The 21,744-nt window shown below is 36.9% G+C and overlaps 1 protein-coding gene across 8 annotated transcripts in view; it reads left to right on the top strand.

Moving 5' to 3' along the window:
• PRUNE2 (prune homolog 2) overlaps window positions 1-19,878 on the top strand; it is a 133,918-nt gene extending 114,040 nt beyond the window's left edge. For 3 of the 8 annotated variants that reach the window (XM_040656584.2, XM_015280357.4, XM_046905512.1), the window contains 9 exons: window positions 615-791; window positions 4,412-4,514; window positions 8,255-8,386; window positions 8,541-8,627; window positions 10,945-11,043; window positions 12,849-12,884; window positions 13,403-13,441; window positions 14,889-14,936; window positions 17,020-19,878. In XM_040656584.2, the coding sequence (XP_040512518.1) occupies window positions 615-791; window positions 4,412-4,514; window positions 8,255-8,386; window positions 8,541-8,627; window positions 10,945-11,043; window positions 12,849-12,884; window positions 13,403-13,441; window positions 14,889-14,936; window positions 17,020-17,041 (743 nt within the window). In that variant the 3' untranslated portion in view covers window positions 17,042-19,878. The remainder of the gene's footprint in view (window positions 1-614; window positions 792-4,411; window positions 4,515-8,254; window positions 8,387-8,540; window positions 8,628-10,944; window positions 11,044-12,848; window positions 12,885-13,402; window positions 13,442-14,888; window positions 14,937-17,019) is intronic. The other 5 variants (XM_001231885.7, XM_015280358.4, XM_015280359.4 and 2 more) reach the window with 5 other exon arrangements.
• Window positions 19,879-21,744: the final 1,866 nt, after the last annotated feature.

Here is a 21,744-nt window from a genome sequence, read left to right as displayed (position 1 = left end):
ATTCAACCTCAGAGAAAAGATCCTAAGGGACACGAATGCTGCACATGAGGTTTGTGGGTAGGCATTACCTTATGACAAAAGCAGAGCAACTTGAATGTTCTTACATTTATGGGTACCGGCTGTGAAGAGATTGGAGGAAATCTGGGATGGACGAACAAGTTCAGAAGCTCTAGCTCTGTAGTAATTCCTCTCTGGATAGGGGCACCACTGTGTTCACTTTTAGTTCCATAATTTTGCATTCTAGCATAGTTCTCATACCAGCAACACAAAGACTGTTTAAGACCTGCAGATTAATACCTACAGTAAGCAGCTGATGAGTTGTATGTACTTCCTGGATGAGTCTTACGTGATTCCCAGGCAAATAGAAAAATTCACTGTTGGTATTGTGCACAGTGGTTGCTGCTGCTATTCTTTCTATGATCATAATAATGAGAACTTAAACAAAAGTGGAAACACCATGCCTGATGAGATTCTGTTCTTCTTACAACAGCACAGATCCAGGTTAGTACTATAAAAATCCAGTTGATATCAGTTATCTAATTCAAATGAGTATAAAAGGTAAAATATTTAGAGCCTGTACATGAATATGTAATACATAAAATGTTATTTTTCAGAAGAGCGGAATGCTGCTAAAGATGCTTCCCAGGAGGAGTCTGAATCGATTCCAGAATACACTGCTGAGGAGGAGCGAGAAGACAACAGGTTATGGAGAACAGTGGTTATAGGGGAACAAGAACAAAGAATTGATATGAAAGTCATTGAACCTTACAAAAAGGTTATTTCTCATGGAGGTAGGAAAACTCAGAATGTATTTTTTAGATTGATGAAAAAAGTCGTACTTTAATAATCATGATTTATTTCTATTTTAGTTCAGTTATTCTACTAGCAATGAGAATTTAGTTTTCAGCCATGGCTATAAGCAATTTATTGGCAAACTCCATCAAATTACAGAAGCTTTATTATGTCTTATAACCCATAGTATTTTTCTTAGTAAGATAATGTTATGAAATGCAAGTTTCAAGTTTCGATTGGAGTAGTAAGTGGACTACTGACATAGCATCAAAGTGAGCCATCCTGTTTTCAGTTTGGTCATTGGATGCTGATTCGAAAAATAGTTTGAGTAGATATTATCAGCTGAAGACCCCCAAAAGCCTTCTAAAGATCTGAAATCTGTTCCAACCTTTGGAAGCCTAGTGGGAGAGTATTTTCAGAAAAATAATATTTACCCTTGCAAGTCTTTCCTATTCAATTAGAAGATCAGCCAGTGTTTATTTCACACTTTCCTGCAGTTGGCTCTGTACCTGTAAAAGAGGTGGCTGACATAGGAAGACTTTGTAACTTCCATGGATAGACTGGTCTATACATGTACCACAGAGCTAAATTTTTCTTGGAAGAGAGGGAGAGCCGAATTTTGTTCTGCTTTACATTTCGATTGTCAGTGACTACATAAGTGAAGCAAGTAACAAAGTCAGACAACCAACATAAGCCAGACTTTTCAATCTGGCAATTGATACTTTAAATACAAAGCACTTTCATAAGCAATGAATGAGCTGAGATACATGTGCCAGTAACAGTTTAGTCATTGGAGACTAAAACTTTTGATCAAGAGAAAAAAATTGTCCTACAGAAAAAAAAAAAAATTAAACTTCATTTTCTAGATTATAGCATGTTTGCTGTATGAAGAAATATGGTGCTCTATGATTGTGGATACATAGGTCTAAATAATTGGAGTGGCAAAAGAAGAAAAATACAATTTTTCCTTTGGATTTCTGTTGCCTTGCATTCTATTTGTATTGCCTAAGATTCTTGTGTTATTTTTCTGCCATTTATAGTTGAAGCATGATATAAATTGTCTTGAAAATCTTCTAAGGATTTTTAATCTATGTAAGGATGGTAATCCCCTCTGTGTTTATAAGGCATAGGAAAAAAATACTGCCTTATTCCATGTTTTACCAAAGGATAGGTAGGTTAACTTAGTGCTTTCTCTTTGAAACTGTGTGAGACTATCTCAGAAAAAGAAGACATAACAGAGACCTGAATTAAGGGGTGAGTGCGTGAGGTGGAATGTAGTTGTTTTCTTTTTGTTTCTTTTGAGAAAATTTTGCTATTCCTGCATGCCAAGTTCTTAAAAGGTGAAAGAGCTGAAAAGAAGAATGGAGCTTTCTCCCCCTCCCTGTATACATCTATGCTAAGAATGTGATGTTACTCTCTATATTTGGCCTTAATATCTTTGCTAGTACACCAAATTCAATTAGCCATATCTATGTCTGTAGCAATACTATTTGTTAGTACTGCTGGATCCTAAAATCAGTTGGAGCTGTGCCACATCATGCCATGTCACATGCCCTAACATGGTTTTACCTACGTTCTTCTTTGGCTTGAATTCATTTGCTAATTGTCAAGCTTTTTTCCCTGTCTGTGTTTTTTCAAAAAGATGGGGAGCAAGGTTGTAGTGTGGAATTGCAGAATACAGTGGACTTGCTGGGTTGCTGTTGTATGGTGGCTTCTGTAGCTATAGATTCTGTAGACTCTGAGAGCCATTGAGATATTATTGCACAGAATTAGGACATCCCTTCCATGTCAGCATTACAGAAGGAATGGAGTTTAGGCTGATGATAGGAAACCGTCTTCAGTGTACAGACTGTACTGAAGTGGATGAAGTCTTGGCTTGCATTCTCAACTTGATGTTAACAAAATAAATATTATTATTAGCTTGTCTAATACTTTATATTTACTCAAACCTACTAAATCAAATCCAGAAGGGAAGAAGTCCAACATCATCCTTTAGTAAGCTGCTTTACCAGATCTTCGAATGAGATAAAATGGCTCAAGGCAAGAGACTTATTTCTGACATGCAAGTTTTTGCCTCAGAGGCTTATCCTTTCTTCCTCCCCTTTGTAAGTGTTGAGGCAGTGGTGGTTTTCAGTCCTGGGAGCAACAGCTGAGGGCCCTGAATGAAGAGTGCCTTTGTGCTTGTCTTTATGGATGGGATGGTGTTGAGATTAGTAAGCTGTGATTCTCTTTGACATGGAAAGACCTCATGGGCATATGCCTTGAAGCACCCGTTTGGTCTGGGATTATGCATTTTCCAAAGTCATATAAAAATGACTTCCTTGACATCAATGTCACGTGGTTTTCCTAGTTTCAGCTACCTGAGACTCAGGTACTGAGTGATAAAGGAGAAAAATTAGTCTCTCAGTGCTTTCCCAGTTAGCACACACAGACTGTGCCTTTCCATGAATAATTCTGTTTTTCTCTGCTGCTGGATACAATACAAGTTGTTCAGTGAGTATTTCATTTAGTCTTGAGTACTACTCACTAGTATCAAAAAAAAAAAACAAAAAAACCACTGTGAAAGTTCTCAGATCTTCTTATGAAAGTGCTGCAAAGGTATTATCCTGGAATTTTCCTGGGGACATGTTTCTATCTCCAAGGACGATGCAGAATTTCCTCCACAAACATTGTCTCCTTTGTGGTTAGTTTTTCCTAGCCTGATCTGAAAACCTTTCAAATCTTCTTTAAAATATATCCAGCCTTTATCTCTGTATTTCTCTAGTGGTATCTACATGCAACATTTCTTCCAAATCTTCATAGATTACTTTTCTCTTATCTTGTAAATAAATCCCAGACTTTCAGCTGAAGTGCAGAAGTATTTTATATTTGTTTTGCAATACAGAAATCCATAGGAACTTAAAAGAATTGTAAAGGAGATTGACGAGCATTAATATATCGTGAAAAATAGTATTTTCTTTCAAGAAGCAAGTAATCATCCTGGAGCCCAGAAATGTAATGCTGCAGCTTTGAGGGGGTATCATTAGGCAGTGGTGGAGATGATAGAACACAAGTACAGGGCAATTGGAGTACCCAAGATAAAGAAATACTTTATACAAAACTTGCAGCAAAGAATTTAACTGATCGTCAAGAGTTCTTAAACCACAGAGTCATGCAGACATACCTATAATATCCTGAGGCCTTTGGGGCCGCACAAGCCAACTGAAATGGGATTTCAGGTTCTTAGTAGTCATTATCATAAAGATGCAGGATGACAAATGTAGGATACTTTCTTTACTGCTTTATTCCTCAGGCTAAGGTGAGCATTCAGCACACAATTGCAATTGAGGTGTAATGAGCCAGGAGTTCAGGTAGGATTGCATTACTTACAAAGTAGAATGATGTTTTTTTTTCTGGCTCTGTTGTATAAAAAAGTTTGCTCATAGTTGTGCTAAGCATGTTTTCCAGGAATGAAACTGATTGTCCTACTTTGTTATCACTTGATAATTGTTCATTTATTTTGCATCTTCTTCAGCAGTAGATATAATCACTCTATTCCAAGACTTAGAGATTTCTTTTTAAATCTGTCTTGTTAAGAGCCTTTGACAAAGATAAAAATGCCTTTTTGTTTGTTCAACAGGGTACTATGGTGATGGTCTGAATGCTATCATTGTGTTTGCTGCATGCTTCTTGCCAGACAGCAGCCGAACTGATTACAACTATGTCATGGAAAATCTTTTCCTGTGAGTGTTATGTGTACAATGTGACAGAGTCTTCTCAAAATTCTGTAGTGAGAGATAACCTGTCTTTAATTAAGAGCTAATGTGGGTCATTAGAAGGGATGTGATTGGAATGACAAGGAGAGTAGCAATTTTAGATAAACTGTTCCATGGTGTATTATTTTGCTACTATTTATCTACTCACCCTCCCAAATTTAGGCATATTTGTCAGAAGCAAATCTGACCATAGTATCTTTCTAAATGTTAATGAATACAGAATCTCCATCTTCTTGGGCAAGTTTCCTGGTCATTGCTCTGTTTTACCAACAATTTCCAGTCCTTGCAGAGAGCTGCAGGACCTGCAGGGCCTGAGACCTCCAAACTGGCCTCCATTGTTTGTTTTTTATTATGCATTGTCATGATGCATCATTGTTATCATATTTTTAATACGTACTGTGTCTGTGTTTGGGAGTCACAGGAACATTTTTTGATACTCGTTTAATAAATATGAGGTGAATAACAGTTGCTGACATAAGCAGCTTAAACTTTGTTTTCCTGGCTCTAGTTCCTTCTGATTCAGCTATAGGTGGTGTCTGTTGAACATAGCATGAATTTGACCTAATAAACCCACATTTATCACAGTAGATTACTCTTAATAACGTAGTTTGGCAGGCAAAAAATGTGAAGGTAGCAACCTCCTAAGTGCCACCAGCTAGTTCTGCTTACAGCTGCTGAAAAATAAATCATTCCATACTATAAAACCCAGTGTGTCAATTCCACAGCCAGCAAAAGCCTGACTTGCACCATCTGCAGCTTACAAGGCACAAAACCTTGTACAAGAGCATAAACCCAATCTCCGAACTCCAGTCCTTGAAGATGCACATGGTGACAGCCATAGCCTTCGACTTTGCCAACTTGTGAAAAATGAGACTGAGTGCTTTTGTTCCAGGTCAGACAAATTTCCAGCATTTTCCGGGTCAAACTTCTCCTCATCTACAGTAACTGATATACACAGTGCGCGTTGATTTAGATGGAAAGAGTGACTGCAATAGTTTTAATCTGATAACTAGTGCACAAAGCTGACAGTAACTGTGTCTGACATTAAGCAGGTGCTCTCTGATGTCACCCCAAACTCTTGTTCATAGGTGGAGTTAGTGGTAAATGGAATTTGTAATATCTTTTAAAGCCACAGGAGATGATGCCACATCATTTGAGGATATTGACAAAGTCCATTCTATCTCTCAGACTTTTTCTAGGGTAGTAGTTTAACAAAATGTTCAGATTGGCTTCAGCTAACCTTAAAGCTTAGGGATTTTTATTCTCTCTAATGCAGTCAGAACAGGAAAACAGAAAGTCAAATCATCCTTTTTTTTTTTTTTTCTCTGTGTTGGCCCGTTAATTGCATTTACCTAAGAGGGGTGCTTGACAGTTTACAACATATCCAGTAACTGATATGTTTAAATATTTGGGAACTTTTCACTGTTAAGTCATAGAAGTACCTGGATATACAGGCAAATTACTAATTTTGTATGTGTGTGCGTGTGTGTGTGCGTGTGGGTGTGTTTGTGTGTGTGTGTGTAGCACAATTCTTACAGATGATTCTGCACCTGCAGTGTATAAGCCACCTCTAGTTTTTGATTAACAACTTTCCTCAATTGTTTATGGTTTTACAATTACTTTCCAGTCTGTATTCCTTTCACATTTCTGGTTACCTTTCCCTTATATATTACCTTAACTAATCCTTTCAAGCTGTCTTCGAAGAGTAGAGTTTGTTTGCCAAATTCTGAACATTGAGATAGAATCTTCTCCTCTTTTGAAGCTGACTGATACATTCTAGATATTAAATTTTATAACAGAATCACAACCTGTAAAACTGGACTTTGAGGGTCAAAATCAACACTTTTTGTTTTTAGACAGAGTGAATTGTTCTAGTCTATGAGACAAATTCTGCCCATCTTTTAAAGCAGTGAAGAAATTACCATTATTACTAAATAGTAAGAAGTTACTAATTAAGCCAGGTTTCCAAGAGACCATGGCATGCCTAAAACAGCAACTGGTCTCTCTCAACTCACAATGAGTAAGAGCCGTTGAGGGAAAGTACTTGAGATAAGTGAGATCTGACTAAAAGTCACAAGAGCTTCCTTTTTGTTGCAGTATTTCCTTATTCCTAATGGTGAATGTTCAGTATTGTAACTGATTGTTCATAATATTCACATTTTCCTTGCACCTGAGTAAATAGGGGCATAAAGGCTTGTCAGACTGTCTCTTTTACTGTAACTAGAAGGGTGGTAGTGTTTTTCCAAAGTACTTTCTTTACTTAGTACACTTTTCTGCATGTTTCACTGTCTAGATTTGTTTAAAGCACCGGATGTTACCCTTTATGGGAAGGGCTGAGTTCATAACCTGTCAAGTAGTCAGTAAATTCATTTAAATTTAGCTGTTTCTTTCTTTTTTTTTTTTTTTTTTTTTTTTTTTTTTTTTTTTTTTTTTTTGTGAATGTGTGGTGCCTTGGGCAGTAGAGAGCTGTGCTACACAGTGAATCCAGATTTACCTTTGCACATGCTGGACCAACAGCATGTTGCAGCTTGCTGGTAGAGCTCATTTTTCTCTGCATCAGCTATGGCCTTGTTGAAACAATCCAACTCGCTCATATTTCATTGTTAGGAGGCAAAAGCAGAGAATGCAATAATAGAAGGTAGGAAAGAGCAGTGAAAAGCATTTTGTGAGAAGCAGGCTAGATGAGTTTATCAAATGCATGGAACTATTCAGTCAGTTGCTGCCTATTTCCTGTCCAGTTAAAATATTATCTCTCTGGTGAGAACTAGGTTTTCTATTCTTGTTTTGAAGAATCTGAATTATAAGGAGTTAAAGGGTCAGATTAGATCATGAATCATACACCTGTTAAAAGTGTACTGCGGTCAGCGATAGAGCTGCTTCTTACAAGTGAGAACTCTCAGGCATTCAGTTTCCTAAGGTGTGTCTCAGTAATTTTTCACTGTAGTTTTTACACAAACGTATCTTGAGATTGGAGGGCAGAGAGTTCAGTTTGAACATTCCTGTGATGAGGAACTCACAAGTGAGGCAGGCAGTTCTGAAACTGATCAGAATATTTGCATGTGGGCAAGAATTTAATGATACCTTTTCATATGAGTCAATAGTCTGCTCTTCTAGTAGGGTGTATTTAGTCTTGAGAGTAATGGTCAGTCTAAATACTCATTGCAGACCCGATAAATGTGGTATTTGGAGTGCTTTGCTCACAAAATGAAGCGAGAGGTTGAACTGTTCTGCCCCGTCCGAAGACAGATTGGTTAGTCAAGTTCCATTAGCACTGTGAATCAGAAAGCTTGTAGCTGGCAGTCACACAGATTCAGCAGTGGTAATCTGAGGATCACAAGAATTACAGACAGGTATCTTATCCCAACCCTTTTAATTTTGAATTGAATAAATGTGATGATTAATACTGAGGAGACATTTCTCAACAGTTAATCTTATAATGGCCTGAAATGTCACTCAGTCCATCCATGCATTCCCTCACAAAATCTCTTTAATATGTATTTAAAAAAAAAAAAAAAAGATTTTCTGCTCGTAGTTACAGAGGTAGCGTTGTGACCAGTTCTAAATTTCTGCTTTTGGTTTAAAAGAAAATAAAACACTGCCTTGTCATAAATTACCTGGTCTGCCTTAATGGTATTTTAGAATTATGTAGTTTTTTACTGTATTTAAATAGATAAATATATGCTAACTTACTTCTGTTCTTTTATCAGGTATGTAATCAGTACCTTAGAGCTGATGGTAGCTGAAGACTATATGATTGTATACTTGAATGGAGCTACACCAAGAAGGAGGATGCCTGGGCTGGGTTGGATGAAAAAGTGTTACCAGATGATTGATCGTCGGTGAATATTTTCCTTTCTGATCCACAGTCATTATTTTAAGCACTGTTCATTTCTGTTGTTCCTCTGTATGGTAGTGTTCATTGTATATGATTATTGTGAATGGTTTTCTTTTTTTTTTTTTAACCTTTTAAATAAACTTTTTTTTTCTTCTTAGTTTAAGGAAGAATTTGAAATCATTCATAATTGTCCATCCATCATGGTTTATCAGGACAATTCTGGCTGTGACACGACCTTTTATAAGGTATGTAGTGAACACTAGTTATTTGTTTTGTCCCGGCAGTACAGAATACAGAAAGAATACAGAAGCAACCTAAGTCATCCAAAATGCTTGTTGATCTCTCACTGATACAGTTCAGTTGAAGATGACTTCCCTAAAAAGTTGATTTATATGACTGTTCCATTTTTTAACCATATATGTATGTGGAATTAGGAATTAAATTTGTTTTTGTTTTTTTTCTGAGCCCATCAAAAAGGCTTGAAGGAAAGGTTCTGTGGACCTTTTTCACTTTGTTAAAACCAAACGTGACTACAGGACAAGATTAAACTATTGTTCTGGGTCTAAAAAAAAAAATAGTTGATGCTCATTCAAGAGGACTGCCCTGAGCTGTTTGAGAATGTAGGAGACTTGTTTCCAAAAACATTTCTCTACCACCTAAGACAGTGCTTTGATTAGTAAAAAAGAAAAAATTGTTAGACACTGAAGACCTAAAAAATGGGCCTGTAACCTGGAAAACAGGAATGCACATGGTCAGACATGAGAAAACATTGTTCCATGCAAAAGAAGAGGCATCTTGTCTACAGAAGCCACACAGAGAGTAACGTCATGACAAACTGGTCCTAGCATACAGAGGTGATTGCTGAAGATGTCTGTCCTGTCAGGGTGTTCTGTCCTGACAGAGTAACCTTGAAATGATGAAGGAAATTACTTCTCCCATTGCTGCCGAAGTGTGATAGACTGAGCACCATAACAGAGCTTCCTTCAGATGTGATGTTTCTACTAAAAAGTGACAACTGAAAATACCAGTGTGACATGGAAACAATACTTGGAATTATCAGCAGTAATAATAGGGGATTCACCAAGTGAAGTACAAATGGGAACTGAAAAAAAAATATGAGCAAGACATAACATCGGTGTGACTTTGTAGAATGAGGTTGGAAGGGATCTGTAGATCTTATCTGGTCCAACTGGTCTTAATCAAGCAGGGCAACCCAGAGTAGGTTGCCCAGACCTGTGTCTAGGCAGCTTTTGAAGATCTCTGAGAAAGGAAATTCCAGAACAGCTGGGCAACCTGTGTCAGGGCTCCATTGCTCACATACTAAACAAGCTTCTGAATTTTTAGATGGAACCTCTTGTGTTCCAGTTTGTGCCTGTTGTGTCTTGTCCTGTCTCTGGATACCACTGAAAGGAGCATGGGTATATATATATATGGTGTCACATTGATGACATCTCTCTCTGAGCCTCCTCTTCTTCAGACTGAACATTCTCAGCTCATTCTGCCTCTTCTGCTTTCATCATCTTTGTTGCGCTCTTTTGGACTCTTTCCAGCATGTCAATGTCACTCTTGTAGTGGACAGCCATGAACTGGACCAAGTGCGCCATCACCAGTGCTGAGAAGAGAAGAAGGATCACCTCTTTATCTTCTAGTGATAATTTGCATAATGAAGCCAAGAATACCATTAGCCTTTTTAGCAGGAAGGACACATTGCTGGCTCATGGTCAGCTTGTTGTCCACACTCATTAACTTAGAAGATGAGTTGAAGATAGCAGAAAGATGAAGTCCTTTGGTCTACAGAGGAATGCTGTGAGAAAGTTGAGAAAAAGACTCTGGGAGGCATAAAAAGAGACAACCAATTCAGTAAAAAACAATGTGAGGAGAAGTAAACTTGTTTCAATTGAAGGCTGATGGATTTATCTCAGTTTTCTAGCCTAAAGCAGTTCACTGAACTACTGGCACATGCTGTGAGAATTTCAGAGTGAGAAGTGAATTGGTCCGAAGGCAAGGAGAAAATGTCCCAAGACAATGAGATAGCTAAACCACATAATTTTGATTCCAAATTCCATTCCAAATCTGATTTGTACTCATCTAAAAAAATGTGGACATTCAATTGTATTATGTTTGAGAATCATAGTTGAATATAAATGCTAATTTGTTGTGATCACTTGATGTTAATTCATTATGATAACTTTAAGTGAATTCTTTCCATATTTTTTATATGTATTTGTGCTCTAGGGAATTTGGTTCTCTTTAGAATTTTTATACAACTCCTTGAAACTGTAGAACTAATCACATTGCTTAGTATGCAGGCATTACAGTTTATGATACGATCTTAAATAATGTCAGTCAGCCTAGCCAAAGGACAGCAAAATGTTTATTCTTGATTTCATCCTCACTAGAATTAAGGTATGCTCATGGCCAACCAAACTCTGTAACTGAAATATGAATAAGAAAATGGTTAGTTACTTAATACATTAAGCAAATGCCTTCTCTCTCTCTCTCTTTAAATCACTGTAAAAATTATTATGAAGTAAGTCAATTAACACATGTTGTTTCTCTCAGCTCTAAGTTCAGCAGTAAGATACAGTATGTCAACACGTTGGCAGAGCTTCGTGAGATGATTCCAATGGAATATGTGCACATACCAGATAGTATTGTCAAGTAAGTGATGTACATAAAATGTGTATTTGGTCTAATGGAAGTAATTTTAAAAACTAGTAGCAGTGTTTCAATGTCTGTAAGAAGAATAGAAAACCTCTACCCAGCACTACTACATATGTTTATGTGTTGTTCCACAAAAACTCTACTGTCAGACTCTGAAGCAGGAAAACAGTGCATTCCTGAAACACAAAGCACAGTAAGTGTGTAATCCTAGGAGAACCAAAGCTTACAGGTAGAAGATTTTGTATTGGACCACATTATATAATTTGTACAATGAAGACAGTCTTCCTGTCTCAGTCCTTGTGCTTGTATAATCTGAATTGGAACAGGCTGTTCAGTAATTAATTGTAACCTGGAAAGAAAATAGAAAAATTTGACCCTACCCAGAAAGAAAATAGGAAGGTCTGACCCTACCACAAGTTATGCTATGTTTCTGTGGAACTTTTAGCACAATTTAAGTATTAGTAGTAAGTTTTAGTTATACAAAGCTTTGAACTCAAATAGTAATTCAAAGGTAGTCTGTTTAAGAGAAAGTCACTGAAGCGCCACAGATTCACAATTCCTTTTTTTTGTTGATTTGTCGTAGTCTAACTCATAACCACTGAAAGCCAATGCCTCAGTTTTTACCTCTCATCTTTAAAGTTCTTCTAAATGCAGGTATTTCTAGAGGAAAAATACCTATTAAAGTCATAAGAGGAATTTAATCTTGATTGCTTACGTGAACTGGCTTTTTTTTTTTTCACATATGAAAACAAACTGAATACCAAGACTGGTATTGAAATCTGTTGTGGCCTTTGTGTCGGTCATTATTACTAAGATACACTGCTAGGGAATGTAACCTTTTTCTTCACTTTATCAAGTGTACTGGGTACATTCTGAATTCAAAACTATTTTGCTGAATAAACAGATAAATGTGATTATGTTTTCCTCATAGTTTATTAGTGACTACCTATAAAGAACACTTACTTTGGAAGTGTCATAGATCTCTTCAACCCATGCAGGAGTTTTTGCACCTGCCTGGCAGTGGTGGAGGCAACATAATTTCCTTCATCAGGCTGGTGGTTGCTCTGATTCTTCTGGTGTTATTCCAGGGAGCAAGTGGGATCTCAGTTCTGCACAATACTTGTAATAATAGTAAATTACAATCATGAAATCAGGAATCAGAGGGACTTGCACTCAAAGTGATTTTGTTTTCTGTCTGGGTAAGAAGTGGAGTGATTACAAAGAAAGTACAGCATAAAGGTCAACTGTCACCCGGTAAGAGATGAGCAGCAAAGACATCTGTGTTACAGACATCTTTTCTTCCCTGTAGGCTGAAAAATCCAGTAATCTCTGAAACTAAAGGTAAAGTGATCACAGCACCAGGGCTAAGGAAGACTCAGGTTTTAGAGCTTAAGAAGTTTTAGAGAACTGCCTAAGTTTTGTTATCAGCAGTCAGATGAGAGGTCAAGATTTTGCTGAACAAAAAAACCAAAAGATGACAAGTGTGCCCATTGGAGGCAAGTATTTTTAACATGTCACATTCTGAAGTGGATGTGTACTCGGGTCAGTGGAAGAAGAGCAGAGATATGTTCAGCTTCATGTTGAGAAAGATTCTTGTAGCAAAAGAACACCAAGTGCAGTTTTCAGCAGTCTAATTGCTCCACTAGCAAGAGCAGAAATCCCACCTGTAGGAAGCGTATAGGTTTGTGCCAGGATTTGGATTATGTGATTGTTTGGTGGTTTTTAATGAAGTGAGATACAATGTGCCAGGTGTATCATATGAACTTGTATGTCTTTTTTCTTCCTTCACCCACTCTTGTAAGGTATGATGAAGAGAAGTGTATTAAGAGAAGAATGAGGTAAAATTTGCTTTCTAGCCCATGCTACTGCTCATAGCAGAGTGAACCTGTGTGACAGCCTGTCACCAACAGGTGACCTCAACAGCAGAATGAGAGAGGCCTTGCAGTGGTTTGGCATCCTGCTTTCCCCTTCAAGCTGTTGAGATCAGCCTTCTTTGCCAACAAAACTTACTTAACTATAATTGTCCTTAACTTGGCCCAAGCTGCAGCTAGTTTTATTTCTTATAGAGCGGTTGTATGCTTTCAGCTCGACCTACCGGGCATGCCTCAGATCCCTTCTGCTTTTATGTTTCTGCCTCCAAATGATATAAAAAATGAGTTAGATATTAAAGGTGAGTTGAGAACAGGGATAAGTATTACCATAATGAACTGAAGAGCTTTAAGGTCAGTGTACAATACTGTGTGCCTGTTTTAGGAGCATGTATTATATTTGTTCTTTGCTCTGCTATTGCTCTGCTTCTCTCTCATGCTCTGCTTGCTTCTTTGTTTCTTTATATCAATAACTTTTACTCATGCAGACTGGATGAAGAGCTGAGGGAAGCTTCAGAAACAGCTAAGTAAGATAGCTTTCTGCTGGTCACTGGCATTATATTTGTTTGGTTCACAAGGATGGATTGGATGCAGTAGTATGTTACATGTTTGGTACAGAATTCTGTTCATAATGTAAAAGTACTGTGGAAGTTGCCACATTTGTGAATTGACTTCCCCTCTCACTACAGGCAACCTGCTTTATCTTACAGTCTGAAGAGTAGTCATACTCTTAGACTATAAAAAAACACACATTTTTTGCAACCTTTGTGATTGTTCCTACAATTGTGGGGAACTGAAGTTACTTTTTTACTCTGTCAAAAATTTTTATTACATATTTTCTCTCCTTCCTTTGTTGGATGATTAATATAAATTTTGGGAGATAAATCTTCAAAACTCGTTTTACAGTTTATGAAGGTAACAATAGCTATTGTACGTAATTCTCAGCTTTTTCTGTAGCTTTTCCTGACTTTCTGCTGGTGGATTAATGCTTGATTATGTTGTATCACCTGTGGTACCTTATTAAGTCAGTGTCAGATGATGACCAGCTACTTTAAACATGGAATTGTACTTTGAGTTTAAAAAGCTAAGGCAATGCCTTGTAAAATATCTTTGAAATCTTTTAGCTGGAAGGATGCAGTCCTTGCTTCACTAAGCTGAACCTACAAACAATTTATGCATTGTACTTTTTCCACGTGTGCGTTGTACACGAGATACCAGAGAAGGGAGCTCTGCCAGTCAGTTCAAGTACAGCATTTTCTCTACATTTTTATAACAGCTTTTTGAAGGCTTATTTTCAACCTCCTCCCCTTAAATTATGGACTTGAGAATTTTCATCTTACAGCTTCTTTGTTGTGTTTTCTCTCCTTTTCCTCACATTTTCCTCAGCTTCTCCTCAACAATTTCCTCAACTTAGCTTTTAATGTGTCCATTGAGAAATGCTCCAAACACTTGCAGATACTTTTGGATTCTAGCAAGTAAACTGCCTCAGAAGCCATACATTTATGCAGGTAGTTGTCTGATATCACCTGGATATTTTATTAAACAAAAAAACATGCAACTTCCATCCTTTCTTCTTCAAACATTTTCAAATACATTGGTCTACGATAACTGTGGTAGAAAGCTTATTTCTTGTTAAGCTTCTGATTTAAAACAATGCAGGCTGCAGCATAACAAGTGAAAGGGGAACTGAATACTCACATGAGGCAACACTGACTGTTGTTACTGCTGGATGTACGAGATAACTGTAGTGCTGTTCCCTTCCCCAGCTTTAATAGCTTAAAAACTTATTACACAAACTGATCAGTGTTACTAAGCTCCCTAAATTCCTATCAGTGATGTTTTTGTGTTTGTGCAGTCGAAGTTACCTGCTACAGTTAAGTCATTACATCCCCTAAATTTGTTTTTGTACTTAAAAAGAGAAAGAAATAAACACAGAAGAAATGTTTACTGCTTCCTCTTTTTCCTTGTGCTCAGAACTAGCTGCCTCTCAAACGATCCAGGAATGACTTCAGTGGAGCAGGAGTAAGAATTTATGTCTAATACAATCATTTCATTACAGCATTATTTCACAACCATGCTTCTAGGAATAGAGACTGGGTAGACTCCATAAAGTTTTCTGGAGAACTAAACCATTTTACGTTTATTTTCAGGAGCTTGATTCAACATATGCAGGGAAAAAAAAGCACCACAAATGAGATTTTTTTTGTTTGCATTACAGACGTCTTTGAAGTGTTCTTGGCCATTTTCAAATGGAGATAGATGTAGTCCTTGTGCTGAGGATATTCAGGTTGTGTGAAAGACAGAAATAAGAAGTGCAGCACGATCAGGGTGAAGTTGATCTTGTGCACTCTCAGTTAAAGGGTGGTAAAATCGCCTTTCTCACTGAGAAGTTTGAAAAGTCTTATTTTTCACTTTAATTTCTGGATTATACCCTGGGTACCTTTCTTGTCTTTTATTTATGTGTTTTAAAGCTTTTTTTTTTTTTTTTTTCTTTTTCATAGTTATTTCCCTAATGAAAACTCCAGTATCTTAATTTTGTTAGCTTTCAAAGCCAAAATAGTTCCCTCGGAAATAGGAATGTGTCTGTCCTCTTGGAAACTGTTCTTCTGTCTGGTGTCATAACAAAGCATGCAAGTGGAAAACTCTGCACTGTTTTACTGTGCATTGGTGGGGCCATTGTAGCCATAGCTTGTCACAAGGCACAAACTGTTTGTTTGTTTGAAGAGCAGGAGGACTCATCACTGCAGTAGTCTGTACATTGGTGATGAGTGTCTCCATAGGAGGAGTGACTTGACTTTGCTGTCCCTACCCTTGTGTCCTGCATTGAAATACTGCTCAGAAAATAGCAGGTACCTAACTCTTCAGTAAAAGATCCCATCAGAAACTGAATTTGAAGTAAGCAAGCAGACACAGAAATAACATGGAGCTTTTTTTGCCTCTTTTTTTTCCAAATAAAATTGTATGTCAGTAAACTACCACAGGTGGGAACTATAAATTAAGCTTCTGATTCCTAGATCAGTTGGCATTAGATCTCTAAACAGAGACAGTTTATTCGTAATGAGTGAATATGTTAATGAGTGAATGTAATGAGTGAATATGTGAACCATTTTTTTTTTTAAGTAGGAGAATGGAGAATAAATAGCATATTAGAGACTTTATTTATGACTCAAGCTTTTTGATGGCTTGAAAAAAAATTCTTTTTCTGAGACTAGAATTTTTATTTAGCTCAAATAAATATAGTTGAGACTGAATGAATGCTAGTTGTTTTCTCTGTGTATGTACGCATCCATTTTCAGAAGTGGCAATGATGTCTTCTGTGGTCGTACCGGTCATTTGTGGAGTAGTTTCTGTGGGATTTAGGATTTCCTGTGAAAATACCCCCACTACGATCATGGCAGTTTTACACTGCTTTTTTTTCTGCATGCTTTCTTCTGAAATCTCTCTGGAGTCTGCCCAACTATTAGTTTTCTTCTGCTGCCTTTTTGTGTTTCTTGTCATCCTGCGTGCTCATTTGTTTTAACATCTTGCACTGCCTCATGACATTTTTAAAAATGTTCATTGTGAATTATTCCACAGTAAAGAATCACATGTGCTCTGTAATTGTTAGGGACCTTCCCAGGTGAGGAATATTCAGAATGTTTTTTTAAATAGTTACATATTCTACGAGGGAGGTGGTGTTTTGATGCAATATTTGTGATGACAACTTTTTACTGTGAAGAATACTTCAAAAGAATTTGATGACATGCTGTTTTCACTACATGGCAAAAACATAGTTCTAGAGATGTGTTCACAGGCACCCACTTCTTACCATACAGTACTGTCATTCCATCAGTGTCTATTTCCACATCATATGTCCAGTGCTACTCAAATTGAAATTGCTTGGAATGTAGTTACTGATTGCAAGTAGCAGTTCCTGATGTATTTTTTACATAAGGTAAATAGGATCTGTGTAAATTATTTGACACTGATGCATTTAATGTCAGTGAGAGACGAGGATGCCTGACACTTTATGGGAGCTCACAGTTGTGGAAATTACCAACCATGTGTTCTATCCTACTGATGTATTTTCTTTTGCATTTCTTGTTGTTTGTTTTTTAATATATAGGCTTGACATGACCCTGAAATAAAAAGCATCACTGCCAGATGTTTGAAGAAGAGGACTTCCATCACTCAGACACCCGTGATCATGGTGTACAATAGGAAATTTGATTCATTTTGTTTGTGGTATAATTTTTCGGTGCCATTTAGCAATCCAAGAAGATGAAACAGGCCCATCTTGTTGCCATGGAAACAAGAGAAATTTGGACCTGGCTATTTTTTTTTATTTTCAGAAATAGAGTTTTTGTTAGAAAAGCTGTTACCACCTAGCACTGGTTTCTGTAAGTGTATGCAAATTCTGTTTAAGATTATACAATTTTGCAAACAGTATGCCTCATGAATGAGTCAATGAGGATGTAGATTTTTATTTAATTTTTGTCTTCAGCATAGTACTGTTTCTGCATAACAGAACAAAATTATTATTATTACAATAAATATTAGTGTAGTTGTTTCACACCGCAGCAGCAACCTTATTGTTCAAAAATAATTCTAGAAATGAAGCAGGATTTCAGTGAGCGTGTTTTCTTCTTGCTGTATGAAAAGTTCCTCCCTATTCTTTCAAACGTAATGACTTTTTACTTGGCCACAGGGAAGCCTGATACACTAAAAAAAATCCTAAGTGATTAAAGGTATTTCCCAGATCAAAAATTACTAACAAAAACGAGTTTCATTTTAATAATTTTGTTCAGTGTCTTTATTTTAAGGATAGGTTTTATGGAAGCAGCTAATCCTTTAAAAGTTTATCAAATGATCTAAGATCCTTGAAATATTATTTTATTGTTGTTTTTTAAAGCCTGTTTTTCCAGAACATTTATAAGTAATGAGTCTCCAAATGGCTGAAATCACTAAGGCTGTTAATGCTATGAACACAGAACAATTACTTATACTTCTCACAATCATTTGTTACGAAGAGATGTCAAAATCTTATTTGAAGTCTAGTATCAAAAACACGTATTGCAATGTCATTTGTATCTGTAACAGCAGTATAAACGTGAAAAGGAAGAAGACCTAAAGAATTTCATCTTTTGCTGCTGTCCTGCATACTGATATGAAATACACTGCATTAAGTTCTGACATACAAATGGAAAGCAACTGCAGTGTCCCAGACTATTCCCCTGCAGAAGAGTACAAATCAATACTTGAGCAAATACTGCTTGTCTGCTTGTAAAAGTGAGGAGTCAAGAGTATGACTGATGCTTTCTTGTTCCCAAATGGGCATATGCATGCACTTGCCAAACCTCCTGACTCAGTTTCCTTTTGAGATTAAAAGTTGTTTATAATCAGACTTTTTATATGGGCAGATAGTGATAAGGACATAGGGGAATAGTTCTAAACTAAAAGAGCGGAGACACTGGCTAGGTGTTAGGAGGACATTTTTTCCTCAAATAGTGGTGAGGCCCTGTCACAGCTGCCCAGAGAAGCTGTGGATGTCCCATCCCTGGAGCCACTCAAGGCCAGTTTGGATGGGGCTCTGGGCAGCCTGAGCTGGTAAGGAGCAGCCTTACCCGCAGCAGGGGGTTGGGGCTGGGTGATCTCGTAAATCCCTTCCATTCTATGACTATATGATCATAATGAAAATAGCAGAATTATGTGTTCCTGGGGTACTGTTCTCATCTTCAAGAGATTTTCATGTGCCCGAGAATTGCATCTTGTATTTTCAAAAAGATAGTCTGCAGGGAAGGGAGCTGATATCCATCACGATGTACAGAGTTGTTCAGCTATTGTAACAAAGAGCAACAAAATTGTCAGAAAGGCAGGAAGTTGCCAAATGCTTACTTACCTATCAGCAGCTAAACTGAAGTATCTGTACATCTACAGTCCTTCTCAGTACTGACAGTCTGTGCATCATGTCTGTCATTCTGGGTAGCCTGTTTTATCATATCTGTCTGTCAGTTCCCTCTTTCACGTTTAAGGAAGGGGCAGATCCTGCTGACTGTTGTTGCTGCTCTGTATCCTGGTCTTATCATCATTAGGATCTGATAGGTTTCACAGTTTCTCAGATATTTGAATCTTGGCTTGTGTCTGCCTTATAAGTGCTGTCACTTAGAATATTGGGGATAATGCTTTATGTACAAATTAATATTTGTATTACCTTCCAGATGCTAATTAAGCTTGATCTAGATTGGAAAAGCATTTTATAGCATGAAGCCACATCTTCTGTAAACTTGTAGTTCAAGCAGTTGACATGTGTAAGGCTGTAGATGAGAGAAGTGCTTCTCTTTGCCAGAAGAGAAGTTCCCTGCAAAGCAAAGCAGAGGTTCAGCAGAAATCTTCATGTCTTTGACATGAAAAGACATGACAGAGATTATGCCCCATTCTATGGCAGGTGTCAGCTTGGAGGTGAATTTCAATCTAAAGGCTTTGCGTAAAATCACTAAACAGCAACGTTACATATGAATTAATTTGGTTAATGGTGGTAGACTAATAATGACAACCTGAGATGGTAGAAGTTTGTTTAAGCCAAATGTCAAATTATCAATGTGATGTTGCATAAATGGTTGCAAGAACAAGATGTGGTTATCTCTGCTTATTAATATATTTTAAAAAGTTTTTTTTAATGTTATGATATGGCAATTATATATTATACTAACAATAATAAACCAATATTAATAAATCAGTAGTTTGTTGAAAAAGAAATATAGTACACGTAATTGCACAGATATAATCTTTTATATACAGATCTTTTCTACTGTGTACGAGACTGCTCACATCAAATATAAATTAATAGTTGCAACTTTCTTCTTTTTTTTGTTAAAAGACCTATACTGTCTTCAGTTATAGATTAAGCAATACAAGGATATCTGATATCATTGTATGCATATATTTATGTGAATCAAAAATAAAGAACTGCAATCTGCCACTGGAAGTATGTATTTTCAGCTTGATTTTTTTTTTCTTTATTCCCTGGGCACATGGAAACACTTGACAGTTTCAATTCACTATATATCAGTATTCACTATATATATATATGTATATAATAATTATATATATATATATCATAAGTATCTATCAGTATTCACTATATATGTTCAATTCAATATATATCATACATATATATAGTTATAACTATGCAAAGAACTGTGAATATATATATATAAATATATATATATAAATTTACTGCTCTTTACTTCTTTCAGAGTTTAAATTAAGGCAATCCCAGTTCTCATGACTTTGCTCTCCATCTTCATGCATGATGTCTTTGCTTTGCTGATAACAGTAACACTGTTCTTGGAAGCATGTATGAGGACCTCCTCGAGTTGCTGTCTAATTTGTCTGTAATATTATCTAAAAATCAAATGCATGGATAGTCTCATTCCATCCTATATGACAGGCAGAAACCAAAAGTTATATCAGAAGTGTGTAAACTCTGAAACCATGAGCGCTTCAACAAGCTTTTTAACTTCACAGTGAAGGGAGCGGGTCAGATAGAGCTGATGGCTGTTCAGCCCTCTTACTTAGCTGATCTCATACAGCCATTCCTCTCCCAGTCTATCTAAATCTCGAACTGGTCAGTTTACACTGTCAGTACTTCAAAGCCTGTTGACTTTTTCTACAACTGGCTCAGAGCACTGACTGGTAAGATACACCACGTAGGAGCTAAAAGTTGATAACCTTTGGCTTCTTAACTGCCACCCACCTGCAAACAACTCCGTAAATGCTCCTGGACTATTCCATTGTGAAGTCTTTGATAAGTTTGAATAATTATTAAATTAATTACTTAATTACTGCCACATCATACAGGAAGTGCTAGATTTCAGGTATCTTAGCTTGTGTTTTGATTTCTATGATCTTTCTGCAGGTTCTTCCAGTATAATTCAAATGCAATTTAAATGTTTTGTTCTGGTTACCCCCTGGTAGCGTGGAACCTATTTATACCCTAAACTGTGCAGATTTGAATGGTTACTCTTAATCCTGCTGTAGCACTGTAGCTGAGAGAGCTGTGGGTCATCCTAATACCGTCAGTCGTTGTCAGAGCTCAAATATTTTTTCTTCTTTATCTGCTATGTTCCTCACCACCTGACAATTTATGTCTTCCAGTAATTATGCTAATGATTTCAGAGTGGTGATTAATGACTTTCAGATCTGGGAGCACTACTGCAATAGGTACATGTATTTATGTATTCAAGGAGAAGCTGAAAGTCTCGGTAAGCAGGGACATGGAAGCCATATTCTCAGAAAAATATCCTGGTAATTAACTGTCAACATCTTCCTGTTCTCTAGTAGTCACTGTTCTCTAAGTAGTCTGTGTTGGGAACACGTGGGGCACCTTAGCATTTTTCTCATGAAAAAAGTATAGAAAGGTGTAGGAGAACTTAAACTGCATTTTGCTTATTTGCCACCTTTTCAGAGTGGATAAAAATGGCATTTTACTTCTTTTTATTTATTTATTATTTTTTTTTTTTTTGTGGGAGGTTTCTCATGAAATAGTTTTTTTATGCACAGTTCTGTGGTGTAAAATAAAATCGAGCAGCAGAAAGGAAAATATATTGCTGCATGGTAAATTAACATGGCTGTTTTCCTGAATTTTTCACTTTCCGCCTCCCTGCCTCTCAAAGATTTATATTCCTGTTGATGCTCAAGCCATCGGAGCTAAGCCAGAAATTGATGTCATGAATTGTTTTCTGTATTAAAGAACTAGTTTAATAAGTTAGTGAAACTGTGTGTAAGGAGAGAGCAGTGGCTATTGTTTGCCTGGGCTTCAGGAGGAGTGATGATAAGAGAGCATCCAAAA

Source organism: Gallus gallus, chromosome Z, assembly GCF_016699485.2.
Source record: "Gallus gallus isolate bGalGal1 chromosome Z, bGalGal1.mat.broiler.GRCg7b, whole genome shotgun sequence".
NCBI lineage: Eukaryota > Metazoa > Chordata > Aves > Galliformes > Phasianidae > Gallus > Gallus gallus.
Note: the sequence above shows the minus strand (reverse complement) of the source record. Positions and strands in the feature narration are given on the sequence as shown.